Source organism: Beta vulgaris, chromosome 1, assembly GCF_026745355.1.
Source record: "Beta vulgaris subsp. vulgaris cultivar EL10 chromosome 1, EL10.2, whole genome shotgun sequence".
In the NCBI taxonomy this organism is placed as follows: domain Eukaryota; kingdom Viridiplantae; phylum Streptophyta; class Magnoliopsida; order Caryophyllales; family Amaranthaceae; genus Beta; species Beta vulgaris.
In genome coordinates, this window is record NC_079202.1 from 2,443,010 (window position 1) to 2,457,775 (window position 14,766).

A 14,766-nucleotide genomic window follows, 5' to 3' on the forward strand; every position below is an offset into this window, starting at 1 on the left:
TTTTCAAAATCAAAATTATTTTATCTATTAGGATTAGAAACCAAGACCGTGGGTATACTAACACAACACCTTGACCACTACTTCCATTTTTTTTTTTTTGGTATCTTTAAGACTTTAATTAAGAATCTAATTACACTATATTTGAAACTTGAAATTTGGGGCCTCTGTTATGTCGCTCGCCTTTCGCAGCCATAAAACCTTTTGGCCTGGTCCTCTGATACCAAATAAATAAGTTGAATTGGATACTCCCGACTATAAACTTGTCTACAATAGATTCAAATCATTCATATCAAGATAATTATTAGATGGGCAAGTACTCCCTCTGTTTTTTTATCGTTCCCACTTAGAATCTTGACACTATTCATTGGTAGAGAGAATTTTCTCAATTTTTTTCAATTTATAAGAAAAAATATAGTCATGTGGGGTCTTGTTTGATTCGTCTCAATTAGTACATTATTAATATTTAATCGTTATAATTTTTACTCATATATAATGAAAGATATTTAACTTCAAATATGTGCATTGGGAGATGCGCACAAGAAAGTGAGAAAGATAAAAAAACAGAGGGAGTATATCAAAATGGGTTCATGTTAGTAAAAATTTGACTCAAATATGGTTAGATAAAGATCAAGTCAAGTTAAAATCAGGTTGAACAAATAACAAATTATGTGGGTAAAACCTTATCGAGTATGGTCGACGCATTGGTCTACTTGAATTTGGTCTGGGTTTTACATTAAAGATCTCGAATTCTGAAGTCAAATAAAGGAGGGAGCGCCAAGTCATCTCAAAGATGTACAAGCTTTATACATGAAATGACATTTTCGTAAATAAATGCAAACTAATATTAAGTCGTATGGGTTAAATATTAAGTCGTGATTTTTTTTAAAAAAACTTTTTAACACTACTACATTAAAAGGCAAAGGCAACACACCAAAATCGTTGCAATAGGGCTAAAAGTCGTTGCAATAGACCTACTGCAACGGCTTTGTACCGTCGCATTTGTTGGCGTTGCAATAGGCCTACTGCAACGACTTTTAGCCCTATTGCAACGGATAAATGTGTCGTTGCCTTAGATCATATATCTATTGCAACGGCTTTGTTAGTGGCAGGTTATACAACATTGTTGGCTACTGCAACGCCTATTATTTAAGCTAGTGCGACGGCTTGAAGCTACTGCAACGGAATTTTTTTTTTCCATTTTTTGGTGATATTGCAACGATTATTAATGTAACCTGTTTAAAACCTATAATATTACAGCTCTTGATATATATTGGTAACGATACAACAGATGCAAAAATACTCTTGAAATGCCAAAAATAATTATCATATATATCTGTATCATAATATCCAAAAATAATCGTCATATATATCTGTATCATAATATCCAAAACTAATTAAACTAAGAGTATACATGACAAATCCTAATTAACGATAATTAACGTACTCAATCAAACCCAACTAATAAATATTTGTTTTAGTACCACAAATTCCTTTTAAGTACACATATAGATCTTTTGCTTCTAAATATCGCTCCACTTGATCATTTTGCTCTCTCCGAGTTTCACTAATTAACCAAAGGTTGTCCGGCTCGGTTAGATCCCAAATCTTCCGGAATTTCACCAAGTCTCTCCTGAAAAGCAAATATAAAGCAATGAGTAATAATTAGCCCATTGATTTCATTTGGTAAAGATTCTATATTGCTTTGCACCAAGAAAAATATTGGAAAAAAAAACATTAATGCTTATTATTCTGCAGACAACAGTAAATCACTTGAACATGATAAGTGGAAGCTGAATTACAAAATGAAAAAGATAGCACCCAACAAAAGAAGTGGTAAGAAAACCAATTCCCTTCCACGAAGTTTACTATATGTACACTTGTCATATTTTGTGGCAATTAAGTTCATTTTCAAGTACCCCAATTACCCAACCGCATAGAAAATCAATAGACTTACTGTTTAGTATTATGATAGGCAGTCAAAGAAAGACCAAAATCGAGCATAATTCAGAGAGATAGGCAGTCAGAGAGAAATTCTAGACACTTTCTTAGGCAGAATTGCTAATACTCTAGCTCTAATTATGCTTTTAATCTATTATTTAACACTAACTTCAATACTGGAACACATGCTACCAGTATAGAATTTATTCCTTGCTATATTACATACACTTTCTATTTAACATAACTTTCTTAGGCAGAATTATGATAGGCAGCTTTAGTATTATGATAGGCAGTCAGAGAGAAATTCTAGACACTTTCTTAGGCAGAATTGCTAATACTCTAGCTCTAATTATGCTTTTAATCTATTTAACACTAACTTCAATACTGGAACACAGTGGTACCAGTTACAGAATTTCTTCCTTGCTATATTACATACACTTTCTATTTGACACTAACTTTCTTAGGCAGAATTATGATAGGCAGGTTTAGTATTATGAAAGGCAGGTTTAGTATTATGATAGGCAGTGCTAACCAGGTGATAAACCTGTGCTTAGGAAGACTCCATATGTTCCACACCACAACATCCCATGTAACATACACTAGTCTGCTCACACTTCGACTTTTCAGATACACTCTTAACAGAATAACTGCTCATATTACCTTTCTACTTGTCACATGGATTATATGCTTTTTATGTTGTAGAGAATGAAATCATGAAAAAGTCATGGTTGTAGCATATTCCACAGGTTTAGTTCATAAATATATTCATAGAGAAATAAGACTTAAAAAGGGTACCTCACAATCTAACAATTGAGGGCCATTAGAAGCTTGCTCATTGGTGTCACTAGTTGGATGTTGATCTCTAGATGCATCCTTTGGTTTTGTACCAATTGAAAAGTCAGGAATCACAAGCTCTACTCCTGGATTAGCGGCTTGAATTTGAGAAAGAATGACAGATGCCACGCTCGGTGCTAGCTTTTGCACCAATTGAGTCTCCATACTTTGTAAAAACTCCTGTGGAAATATGAAACCCGAATTTGTATCCTTTTTTTTCAAATCAGTCTTTGTTACACCTCTTCCATAAAGGCGTACACGATTTTTGCGTACAGGATCTTGTATGACTTCAGAGTAATGATCCTTAGTGTTACCATCTTCTCCATGTTCAACACTTTGTAAAGCATCCATCTTGGCCTATCCAATGAAGATTAGTTATTACATATACTAAGTTAAGGCAGAAAATATGCAAATAAATAGCATGTCAACTCACAATATTGGATATAGATTTTTCGTTGTTGGTGAGGTATGTCTTTTCAGGATTTCTTTTCCTCGATTCTTTGTAGACCTTTTCTTGTGAAGGCTCTTGCTTATCCGGATATAGAAAAGAAACAATGAAAGGAACATACCAAAACATAATCCCATATTTTATCAAGTGTGGGCAAAAGTTTGAATTTTCTATAATTAAGAGGCGCAAGCTCGGAATCCCTAGCAACTGTACCCAAGAAGAGGCTAAATTCATCAACAACTTCTTTTGTTGGTCCAACTGGTTGGCCGATTGAGTTCAGTACAATAGCTTCACGCTCTTCTCTTGTACGCGAGTGGACCTTTGTTAACGTTGTTGGACCTCGTTGCTTTTTACTCTTACAAGCTATTTAAGGTTAAGGTATTAGTTTATATAATAAGATAGATATAAAAGAAAAAAGAAAATGTCATCTACAAAAGTGCGTAATATATACCTTCCTCTATTCTTTCATTTGGTTGAGATTCCACTTCTATTTCTTCATTTATTGGTTGTTGCTCCAATTCATGTTCAACTTCATCATTTCTTATTATAGTGGAAGGAATCTGAATTTCCAAGTTTGCTTCATGTGTCATTCCATTGGTAATAGGAGATTCCGTGTCTGTGGTGTGTCGCATCTTTTCTAACTGCTTTTGCCGAAACAAGCGAAATGAAGATATAGACCCCGGAATACAATACTCCTTTTCTTGTGTCTTTCCCTTTGGTTGTTGCTTTTGAGGGCGTGCAATATCCTTTGTCATTTGCTGTTTTGCAGGTTTGGCAGTCCCCACGGATTTTCGCCTGTTTTGCTCGACATTTTCAGATTGTGTGTTATCCTTTGCTTGTTGGTTCCGTTGCCCATTTTTATGCACAAACTCCCTCATAGATAATGGTTGAGATAATGGGTGCTTCACTCCCTCTTTTTCCACCTGAAACCATACAAGAAACATATAATGGCACCAATCTGAGTAAATTATTAAACTTTCTGGCTGCTATAGCTGCTGCCTTTTTCAGAGAAGTAGACATATGTGATTAATGAGGCTCCTCTAGAGTGACTGAGTGAGTTAAAATAGACAAGGAAATGATGCTTCACCAAGAGCAGCCTTTATTAATCCAACATCTCAATTATAGATTCCAATACTTCCCTGTAAGCATCAAGCTTACTTTGCTTTGATGGCAAATCAAGAAGAACACTTTCCAAGGAGGCATAATATTATATTGCAAGGCACATCTAACAATCCATAAGCGTGCAAAATAAAATGCTTAAAATACAGATACAGATTCTAACAACAACTCTACACACTTCAAAATCTGCATTGTATTCAATTTGATCAGGTGCTTTCTAAAAACTTTTTCATTGTCATTTTAACTTCAGAACTTCTTTGTGCAAATGATATAAATGAAGGGGAAGAGAGGTGTCCCTTTGATGAGTCATCCAGTGACTTGAATAGTTTAAATCATGAAACTTCTTTGGTGCAGAAAGTAGTGAATGTCATTGAAGCTGCAGCAGGAGCACCTGGTGTTGAAAATTTTGGTGCTGAATGTGTGTGTCAGCTGCTGTGTCTTCTCAGCTTCAGAAGACCATTCTTGATCAATATGCTCACATACAAGAAAATACTATACTATCTTCTGTCAGTACTTTGGTGGATATTTGGTGGTCGTTGAGGAAGAGAAGGGTATCTTTATATGGGCATGCTGCTCATGGTTTCATTCAGTTCCTGTCATACTCATCTTCTAGATTCGGTAGTTTTGCTTCCAATGACCGTGATTGCGGGTCCTTGAGTCAAAAATCTGGAAGCTCGACCCTCAGGTCGACTTTGCCTCTGACTTCACATTTTCCCATTTGCTATATGAAATTAGACACTTCTATGTTTATTGTGCTTTGTTCTCCATTGTGCGTACGAGTTTTGTGTTTGGGATTAATCAGCTGTCATAGCTCTTATTACAGAAACATACTAAGGTTGAAGATCCACACCTGAAAAGGTTGCGTGAAAACCTCCAGAGTAAGATAGACTTCCTACAAAAGCTAGCTAATGTAAGAATTGTCTCTTAGTTTTTTTTATTACTAGACAGGCCCTAATTTGTTTAATACATCAAGGAGTTTAAAAAGTCCTCCAATAGATTCACATAATCCTAAAATACAGCAAACTGCAGCAGATTACAGAAAAATTTTCAACAGGTCTGATTTTTTGTTTTGTTTTCCTTATCATAATTATAAATTGATGTGCCTCTAGTTCTCCTCACCTACGACTTGTTACTGTACCTAACACCTTATGTGCTTCCTTCCATGCATCATGATTAATCAGCTGTCATAGCTCTTATTAGGGGACATGAAACTCATGTCAACTTTAAATGTCTAGATATATCTGGCACTTAACACCTTATGTGCTTCCTGTAGTATAATTGAAATGGTACTGGTTGAGACTTGATACGTGTATAAGGAACAATGAGTTAAGAACTTTAGTGCCATACATTAAGTTTTTATTTCTTAAATTTTCACCAACTTTTTTTAGCAAATGTAGCATTGGATACAAGGTAGGTGATACGCCAAGTAAGCGTAGCTGAGGATAAGGTTAGAGATTGAACCAATAGTTGCATACTTTATCTGTCTAATGTCCATACAATATCAGAAAGTAAGATGGAAGATTCATGTAGTTTGTACTATATGCTTGTTTTCTTGGGTGAACTAACTTACAGGAATAAAAGATCTGTATTGGAACGAAGTTAGATATTATTTAACAGTTGTATAAGAAAGACAGTACGTGCTTCAACAATTCCAAACTTTATTTGTATGAAATATCTTTCATTACATTGCAATGCGTAGGTAAATCTTATAGTCACACACTCACACACAAGAAAAGGGGATGAGGTAATTCATACTCCGGAAAGTTGACTCTTAATAATATTCAACAACTATTACAACTAAGGCACAACAGCACAAGAGTCTCAATTATACCCATCTGGCTATAGGAAGAACAGAAAACAACTAAGGCACTGCACTACCACTCCCCTCCCTGCACTACCACTCCCCCTGCACTGCCTCCCTTCTTGCACCCCTCCCTCACTGCACACACTCCCTACACTCACTGCACACACACCCTCATTGCCTTGCACTCCCTGTCCTGCACTCACCACACACTCACTCCCCACACATTCACTGCCCACCCCTCCCTGTCCTGCACTCACCACACACACATCCCCACACACTCACTGCCCACCCCCTATCCTGCAATCACCACACACACACTCCCCACACACTCACTGCCCCCCCCCTGTCCTGCACTCCCCACACTCACTGCACACACTCACTACCCAACCTCCCTGCCACTCCCCCACACACTCACTGCCCACCCCTTCCCTGCCCTGCCACTGCACACACTCACTGTCCACTGCACACACTCACTGCACAAACTGCACAAACTGCACCCTCCCTCAACTCCCCACTCCCCTCCCTGCCACTCCCCACACACTCACTGCCCACCCCCTCCCTGCCTGCCACTGCAACCACTCACTGTCCACTGCACACACTCACTGCACAAACTGCACCCTCCCTCAACTCCCCACTCCCCTCCTTGAAAAATTTGGTTTGGGCATTGCCTTATTAACTCAATACTTGTATATGTTTATCACGAGCAAGCATTTGACAAGTCATATTTTGAGAAACTGATTTCCAGAATCGCATCCATAAACAAGACAACACAAATATGCAGCAAAAAATGAACCAAAGAAAACATATGGAGACCAAAGAAATAGATAGATGAATATATAAAGGTTATAAAGCCAGCATAACTTAATAAGACCACTAGAGATAATATACACGTAGAAATTGAGCGGAACAAAATCACAAACCTCCATAGTATTTTGCCGCGCATCATTATTAGTTTCGTTCCCTCGTCATAACCCTCATAGTCTGATGTGAAGTACTCGTCATCAGATGAAAATATTTCATCATCTTTCCATCCACTGAGAATCTCCTGAGTTTTGTCGAGTAATGACTTGTTTGCCAAACCTCCAAACCCTTTTGCTTTCATTCTTTCTTCGTTAAACCTCACTCTCTCTAAACGTTGCCTCTCATAAGGTGGAATCTGATGTTGTCCAACATTAAGCTTCTCTCTATTCCTTTTCATCTACAGGGGGGGAATGAGACAATCAACGTTATTGTATATTTTTGGGGGAAAACAACAGGAACACCAAGCAGTAGGGAAACATTGTACTACATGCCATTGTCCAGCATCCAAGGACACAAAGCCAGCATGTAATGATTTACAGAAGAAAGAAAATGCTAACACTATCTCTGTCAAAGACATGAAATCTGATGCACACGCAGTGACAAAGAAGAAAGCACACGCAAGTACAATCCATAAGGATGCCAAACAAACTACTTGTGCAGAGCTGAAGGAGGAAAAGCAGCATATAGCAAATTTTCAATCAAAGGATTCAAAGAAACCTGCTAGTGCAGAGATAAAGAAAGAAAAGAAGGAACACCATGCAAAAAGCAACACAACTACTGCATGCAACACATTGGTCAAGAAAGAACACAAGGATGAACCAACCAACCACTGCTTTTCAAGCATGGCAGATCACTGGAAGGAGAAGATCATTGATGGTTAATTACAAAAATAAAAAAAAACCGCAAAGATATATTTTATGAGACGATAAATCATGAATTAAACACATGCATTGTAATTCAATATAGACACGAATTCATATCGAATACCAGAGAAAAAGCCATATATAGTACCATCAGAAAGTTCTCTAGGAAGATTTTGAATAGCATAATGCCAACCCTCTTTAAGCGGATCCTCAATAAAAAAAACTTGATGTGCTTGAGATGCCAAGATGAATGGTTCTCCTTGTGAAATATTCTTATTCTTATTCACGACATCCATCCCAAAATCATCCTTTTCCGAATGAAACCACACACATCTGAACAAGATAACACTAAAGTGACTATGATAAGATATCTCAATAATATCTTCTAACGAGCCATAATAGTTCACAGCCCCCATAACAGGATTTTGATCTCTACTACTAGCAAAACTATGCGTTAGAGCTGTTAAGGTGACTCCACTATTTTGAGTTACGCCATTTTTCTCTCGTTTCATGGTGTGGAACCTATAGCCATTAACAGAGTAGCCACTGAACTTCTTAGCAACACAAGATGGTCCTTTTGATAACCATTTGATATGATCCGTTATTTCTTCCCCTTCTTGAATATTGAGATCAACTTTCTCTCTAAACCACTCCATGAAATTCTTGCTATGAGTATGCGCGAAATCCCATTTTCTTTTCCTGTGGCTGCTTACAGACAACTTATGTTCACTGTGATTTTACTAAATATGTTAGTATCTATCACAATTAGCAAGATAAAAAAATTAGAAAAATAATTAGAAAAAATTCCGTGTTAAGTTATCTTACTCGATGTATCTCTCAACTTCCTCAGAATCACAATTGAATAAGACATATTGATGGACTTGGGCCCGTGTAATGTGATCCATCATAAATCCATAATCCTTCTTCTTTCTATTCCTTCCCTTTCCTCTAATAGTGTTATGTAGTGTAAAACTAGCAATTTATATCACAACTCCCAAAGATGGGTTCTTATAATTGGAGACTTGTGCAACAATGATTGATCCAAATCCCGAAGCAAACTCCTGACCAGCAACCTGCACAAAAGGGACCCACCCGGGAGGTTTGGGTGGTATTTCCCCCTCCGAAGCTTAAGTCAGATGTCAGGGATGTAAAGGAACTTTTAGAGAGAGAAAGTAGAGAGAGAGAGAGAAGAATTTATGACAGAGTAACAGTACTATGCTCCGAAAAACGTACCTTTCACCCTGAAATCAAGGACTATTTATACTGTTTGAAATGACTGCTGTGCCTTGATGTCACCCTAATTTGGGAGCATCTGATTGGCTAATCAAAGTTTTGGGACACGTGGCAGCTGTTAACTGGTCAGTACACCTCACTTTCATATAAAGGTGTAAATCAGACTTGCTGGGCCTAAGTACAGTTTTTGGGGCCAGAAGAAGGTCTTTTTAGTACGTTTCCAGAGAAACGTACTTTTAGGCCTGTCACCTTCAGGCCCTTTTGTACTTTTATTCCCCTGCATGTATGCCACTTGTAGGGCTCAGATGAGACCACGTGTCAGTACCAGAGCCGTTTATTTTTTAGGCTACAACATTTGCCCCTTAAAAGAGGGAGTTATTATCTTTTGGGCGCCAAGACGGTTAATCTTCCTCTTTTAACCGACCTGGAACTGCTCTTCTCTTTTTCAAAAAAGAGGCGCCATTTTGCCGGTCTCCACAGGTCAACTTCCTATGAACAACGGTTACTTTTACCGGATGAGGGGGTCATTTTCACCCCTCTATAAATATGTGCCTTAGTCGCTCCTGGAATCATTTTAACTTTGCTGAGAAATTTTCTAGAGAGAGAGACTCTGCAAATTTTTACTGAACTTTTTAGAGAGAAGAACAACCCCTCCAAGCTCTTGCTATTGGTGTTTTGCTCGTCCGAGGTTTCAAGTCATCTTCAACATTCGTCCGAATTTTCTTCTACAGGTATATTCTCAACTCTTTTCTTGATTGCACACATATTTTAAGAAAATGGATTCGTCCTCTTCCTCGAACAATTCCGGCCGCTCACGGGTTGGTGCTAACCCTAGAACAGAGGGCCTAACTTCCTCGGCATCTTCTAGAGTTGGTCCTATCTTGGCCGGGCATGCATTCTTTATCTTTAGCCATGGACGGCAAAGTCAGACGACCCAGTCTTTACCTGTGCAGGGTAATCTGGCGCGCGTCAAGCAAACGGCTCGCATCAGAAGAGGGGTAACCATGCCGGCCTCTAGCTCTGAAAGGGAGGAATCCACTGGGCGAATTCCGGCCGAAGGAGAACGAGAGACCCAAAGCGCTCGTCCTGCCTACCACACTCCTTCTCCGAACATGCCGAGGAGGAACCAGAAATCAGGGGCTCTCCAGAAGCCAGCCCGTCCATACATAGGACGATCTCAGATGAGCCAAGGACGGCTAGCTCGTCTGACCCTGCTAGTGGCTCAGAGGAGCCATCAACCACTTCGTCTGAAATAAGACGACGGCTAGGTCCCCTTTCTGACCCTAGGTTCATCCTGGCCGACAACACATGGTTAGGACGATTAGGCTCGGACCTTAGTCCTTTTTCGGTGGCAATGCCCATGCCTGGCTACCACTTTGTACTTCCCGGCCGAGAGGACACTATTTTAGTGCTCCTCCAGGCCATTTTGCAGTTTATCGGCTGGCATTAGATGCCGGCCTGCGCTTTCCCCTTCACCCTTTCATCAGCCAACTTCTCCAGTATTACGGCATAGGACATAACCAGCTTGCCCCTAACTCTTGGCAAAACATTCTTACCTTTCTGGCCGTCTGCAATTTAAAGGGAAAGGACCCTTCTCTGGCCGCTTTCACCCATATTCACTACGTCGCCAAGGTCCCTAGGACCATTGAAGGAAGCTGGCTGAGCGTGTGCAACCGTCAAGGATTCTTGACGTCTTGGGATAAGACTTCCAAGATGCACTCATGGAAGGGCGAGTTCCTATTTGTCCAGGCGCCCAGTAAAGCGGTGGCAAACCGTCTTCGGTATTTTAGCCGGACAACCACAAATACTGGACGGATGGCCTCATACTTGGAACTGGAGAGTAACTCTGCCGAAGAGATGGTGGAGTACTTCCGGGTTTCGGAGTATACTATGGAAGATGTTTCTTTCAAAGGTCCGTCCAATTGGATTCCTTTTAAGGAAATGTTTTATCATGACAACTTCCTGGTCGCTGCCGGCTTAAGGCAGGACGAGGACAGAGGTATATCAACTGAGAATCTTCCAAGTACAAATTTCTAGACTTAATTATCATTCGTCCAACATTTGTTTCTCTCTTTCAGATTCAGCCAGGAGCAAGCTCAGGAAGTCTTGGATAGGAGATATGAGCTCATCCAGATTCGCGGACACTCTATGGAAGGAGTACAGCAAGTCAGGTGCCGAAAAGAGGGCCGACACCTTGGTGAGCTTTGTATATGTATTCATATTTTTTTTGTTTTTTTTTTTTTTTTTTTTTTTTTTTAGCCGGCCGGTCTGCTACTTTGGAGGGTAACCCGTCAAGATGGTGCCTGGACGACTTGTCTACCCATGGGGCAATTCGTCCAGAGAAACACAGGACGAGCTAACTTCCCAAGAAGCAACTCGGCTAGGTTGAATTCTTGACGGCTTGCCTCTTAGGAGGACAGTCCGTCTGGAGTAGCATAGGACGAGTTACTCATCTGAACAGCAACCCGTCCTGGTTGATATCTTGACGGTTTGCCTCTTCGAGGGGCAGTCCGTCTAGAATAGTGTTGGACGAGTTGCTTATTTGAGGATCAATTCGTCCTGATTGATATCTTGACGAGCATTCCACTCTTTTTCAGAAAAATGCCCCAACTTCAAAAGCTCTGGCCGAGAAAGCCGCTGCAAAGAAACGGCCAGCAGGCACCAGTGAAGCCCCTCCCTCAAAAAAGGCAAAGGGTTTTACTGCTAAGAGGAAGAAGACCACTCGGCCGGTTCCCAAGGTCGTGATCGACCTTCCGGCCAAGGAGGAGACCAAAGAGGAGCCAGCTGAAGTTGACTCTCGAGCCCTGGTGGCCTATACTGGTCCGGCTGAGCAACCCGATTCTTCGCAACCTGACGAGGTTGTCATTCTGGACGACGCTGAACAATCTTCCAAGCCGGACGCGGCTGTGGACGGATCCGCCTTTTCTGGGCCAGTGGCCCAACTGGTAGGCCAGATGCCGGCCGCTTATAGAACGGCTTCCCGTTCTTCTGGTGAGTCCTACTATTCCAACGTAGTTAGAACACTACGGGTTGGCGGGCGTCCGATGAGTCCGTCCAACAAACAGACCGTGGTTATTCCCATCAGGTGTACTGACGAGTCTAACCTTTCAGATAAAGGGAAGGGTCCTGCTGTTGTCGGCTCCCCTAGCCTCTCTGACGATGAATCTTCTCCAGCCTTTGGAAAGATGTCGTCGTCTGATCGTGAGAAGCTCAAGACGGAGCTGTTCAAGTGCTTTCCCGAAACTTATATCAAGGGGTTAAGGGGAGCATCGTCTGGGCATGTAGGCTACATGTCTCAGCTTGCTGCCGAGGTACATTCTTTCCTCTTCGGACGCTTATGCTTTTTACTTGGTCTTCATTTACTTTTTTATTATCCGTCCTGACATGCCCTATCCTTTTATGTTTTCAGCTTTTTGCTCGCAGCATGATAACAGAAGACTGGGCGAAGGAGCTCAGAAAAGAGAATAAAAAGCTCGTCCATGATGTAACTGCGGCCGCCGACCATGCTCAGTTCGTCATTTCCGAGCAAGAGGTGTTGCACCAGCAAACCAAAGTTGCTTTGGAAAAAAGGTCGGCTGAGCTGGAATCTCAGATCAAAGTCTATCTACTTCGGTTGACGGAGATGATAGACGAACGGGCTTCGTTGGAACGTGTTCTGACGGACGAGAGGAATTCAGCCATGACTATGGCTGCCGATTTCTTCAAGGAAAACCTCGTCCTGAAGGTCAAAAACCAAGCCCTTCGAACTGAGGTTGCAGAGACAATTGCCGGCGCCAAAGAGGCTATGAACACCATCATAGATACCTCAAAAGAATGGGCGGTGAAGGCTTTTGAGATGATGGCCGAGGAGGAGGATATCCCCAGATATGCTCGTCGGCTGGAATTCCAAGAAGCCGTGCATAAGGCCACCATAACTAAAGCAGAACCTCCCGTCTTTGAAGAATCCTCTGAGGATGAAGAGGGAGAGGACAATGCAGAGGCCCAGGACGAAGAGGACAACGATCCTCCTGCCGCCTAGTTCTTTTGTTGTATCCTGGCTGTGAGCCACTTGTAACTTTTTCCCCTTTTGTACTTAGATGAATTTAGGTTGTAATCATCTTTTTATATTTATGGGAAGCTAACTTTTTCAATCTCTGTTGTTCTATGCTTTACTGTTTTGGACGCATTGTCTTACAATTCCGTGATTATACCAAGTACAAAAGTAGTTCGTCATAACATTTTGGCCGATTATACTTACAACCTTCATCAATGTTCAAGTATAAAAGTAATTCGTCTTAATATTTGGCTGGTCTAATCAACTCTTTTGGCCGATTTCTTCTAGTACTATCATTAAAGCCAAGTATAAATAATCTCGTCAATCATTCTGATCTGACTCAGTAGCTCTTTTCTGGACGTTCATAACCAGATGCTCAAGCAAAGACTTGCTTTTACTTTTTGGATTTTAAGTATAAAAGTTTGCTCGGCCAGACCCTGGGTGTCGTTCGTCTTTGGACAAAGACTTAGCCATTTTATAAATTATGTCCCTATATGCCCCCCTTCTTGGACAAGAGTTTTTATAACTTTTCCCTGTTCAAGAAGGAGTTAAGAAGATAATTTTTAAACAACTAGGACGAGCGTTTTATGCCAGAAGCAACTCGTCCAGGCTAATATTCTGACGGGCTGCCTCTTTGGAGAGCAACTCGTCTGAATGATAGTTGGACGAACTGATTCTTCGGAAAACCTCGTCCATCTTTGTGAAATCATAAAATAACTTGTTCCTTTACTAAGGTTGTTATTTTGAAGTTTTGTGGCTTTTGGACGGACAGTAAGATGCCTTTACTAAGGCGTCTTATTTCCAGCCGACCTTGTTCAGGAGATGTTTCTTTAAGAAAACAATCGGCCAAATCTGACATGTTTTATCCGTTTAAGAATGATAACATGTTCAGCCGCACTCCCAATGAAAGGTGCTTTGTCTTTTTGCTTTGGAAAATTAGTTAGCTTTTGACGTTAGTATGTAACTTAAGCAAACAATTAAAACAAAGTCATAGAGAAGTAGAATTGTATTATATGAAGTTTGCTTGACGGATAGTCAAGGTACATGTCTACATTCTACTTTTTCATTGTAATGCATTAGGAAAAGATTACAATTTAGCTGGGTGCTCTAAACAAAGTATTTCTTCAAAGTGTCAGAATTCCACGTCCTAGGAATAGGACGTCCGTCCAATCCTTCGAGACGAAAGGTACCATTCTGAACGACTTCGATTATCTTATAGGGTCCTTCCCAGTTAGGAGTAAGCTTGCCTAACTCTTTAGCTCGGCCGACCGCTTCCATCTTTCTGAGGACGAGATCTCCCATCTTTAGTGGACGTCTAGCAACTCTTTTGTTGAAGTCTCTAGCCATTCTCAACTTATATAGTTGCATCCTCAGCAGAGCATTGCCCCTGACTTCAGGAACTAAGTCCAAAGCCGTCCTAAGAGCTGCCCAGTTAGCATCTTCTGAGTACATCATTACTCTTAAGGTGGGTTCCTCAACTTCAATAGGAAGGACAGCCTCAGAACCATAAACCATCATAAAGGGAGTCTCTCCTGTGGAATTCTTGGCCGTCGTCCTAATTGACCATAAGACCAGCTGCAATTCTTCTACCCAAAGCCCCTTTGCATTGTCTAACTTCTTTTTTATTCCGGCCGAAAGGATCTTGTTAAAGGCCTCTACTTGCCCATTAGCCTGTGGATGAGCTACTGCTGCA

General features: G+C 40.7%; 2 protein-coding genes across 2 annotated transcripts; one reads left to right on the forward strand and one right to left on the reverse strand.

The window, feature by feature from the left end:
- Nucleotides 1-1,554: 1,554 nt before the first annotated feature.
- On the reverse strand, nt 1,555-3,306 carry LOC125494438 (uncharacterized). Its single transcript, XM_057396193.1, has 3 exons — nt 3,206-3,306; nt 2,734-3,129; nt 1,555-1,630 (listed from the first exon to the last, which is right to left on the reverse strand). Exons 2-3 carry the CDS (start codon nt 3,121-3,123, stop codon nt 1,565-1,567), a joined length of 456 nt encoding a protein of 151 aa, XP_057252176.1. The 5' UTR covers nt 3,124-3,129; nt 3,206-3,306; the 3' UTR covers nt 1,555-1,564.
- Nucleotides 3,307-9,694: 6,388 nt separating this feature from the next.
- On the forward strand, nt 9,695-13,254 carry LOC130591025 (uncharacterized). Its single transcript, XM_057393835.1, has 3 exons — nt 9,695-11,237; nt 11,638-12,351; nt 12,450-13,254. The coding sequence occupies exons 1-3, from the start codon at nt 11,160-11,162 to the stop codon at nt 13,056-13,058; spliced, it is 1,401 nt and encodes a 466-aa protein (XP_057249818.1). The 5' UTR covers nt 9,695-11,159; the 3' UTR covers nt 13,059-13,254.
- The last annotated feature ends 1,512 nt before the right edge of the window (nt 13,255-14,766 follow it).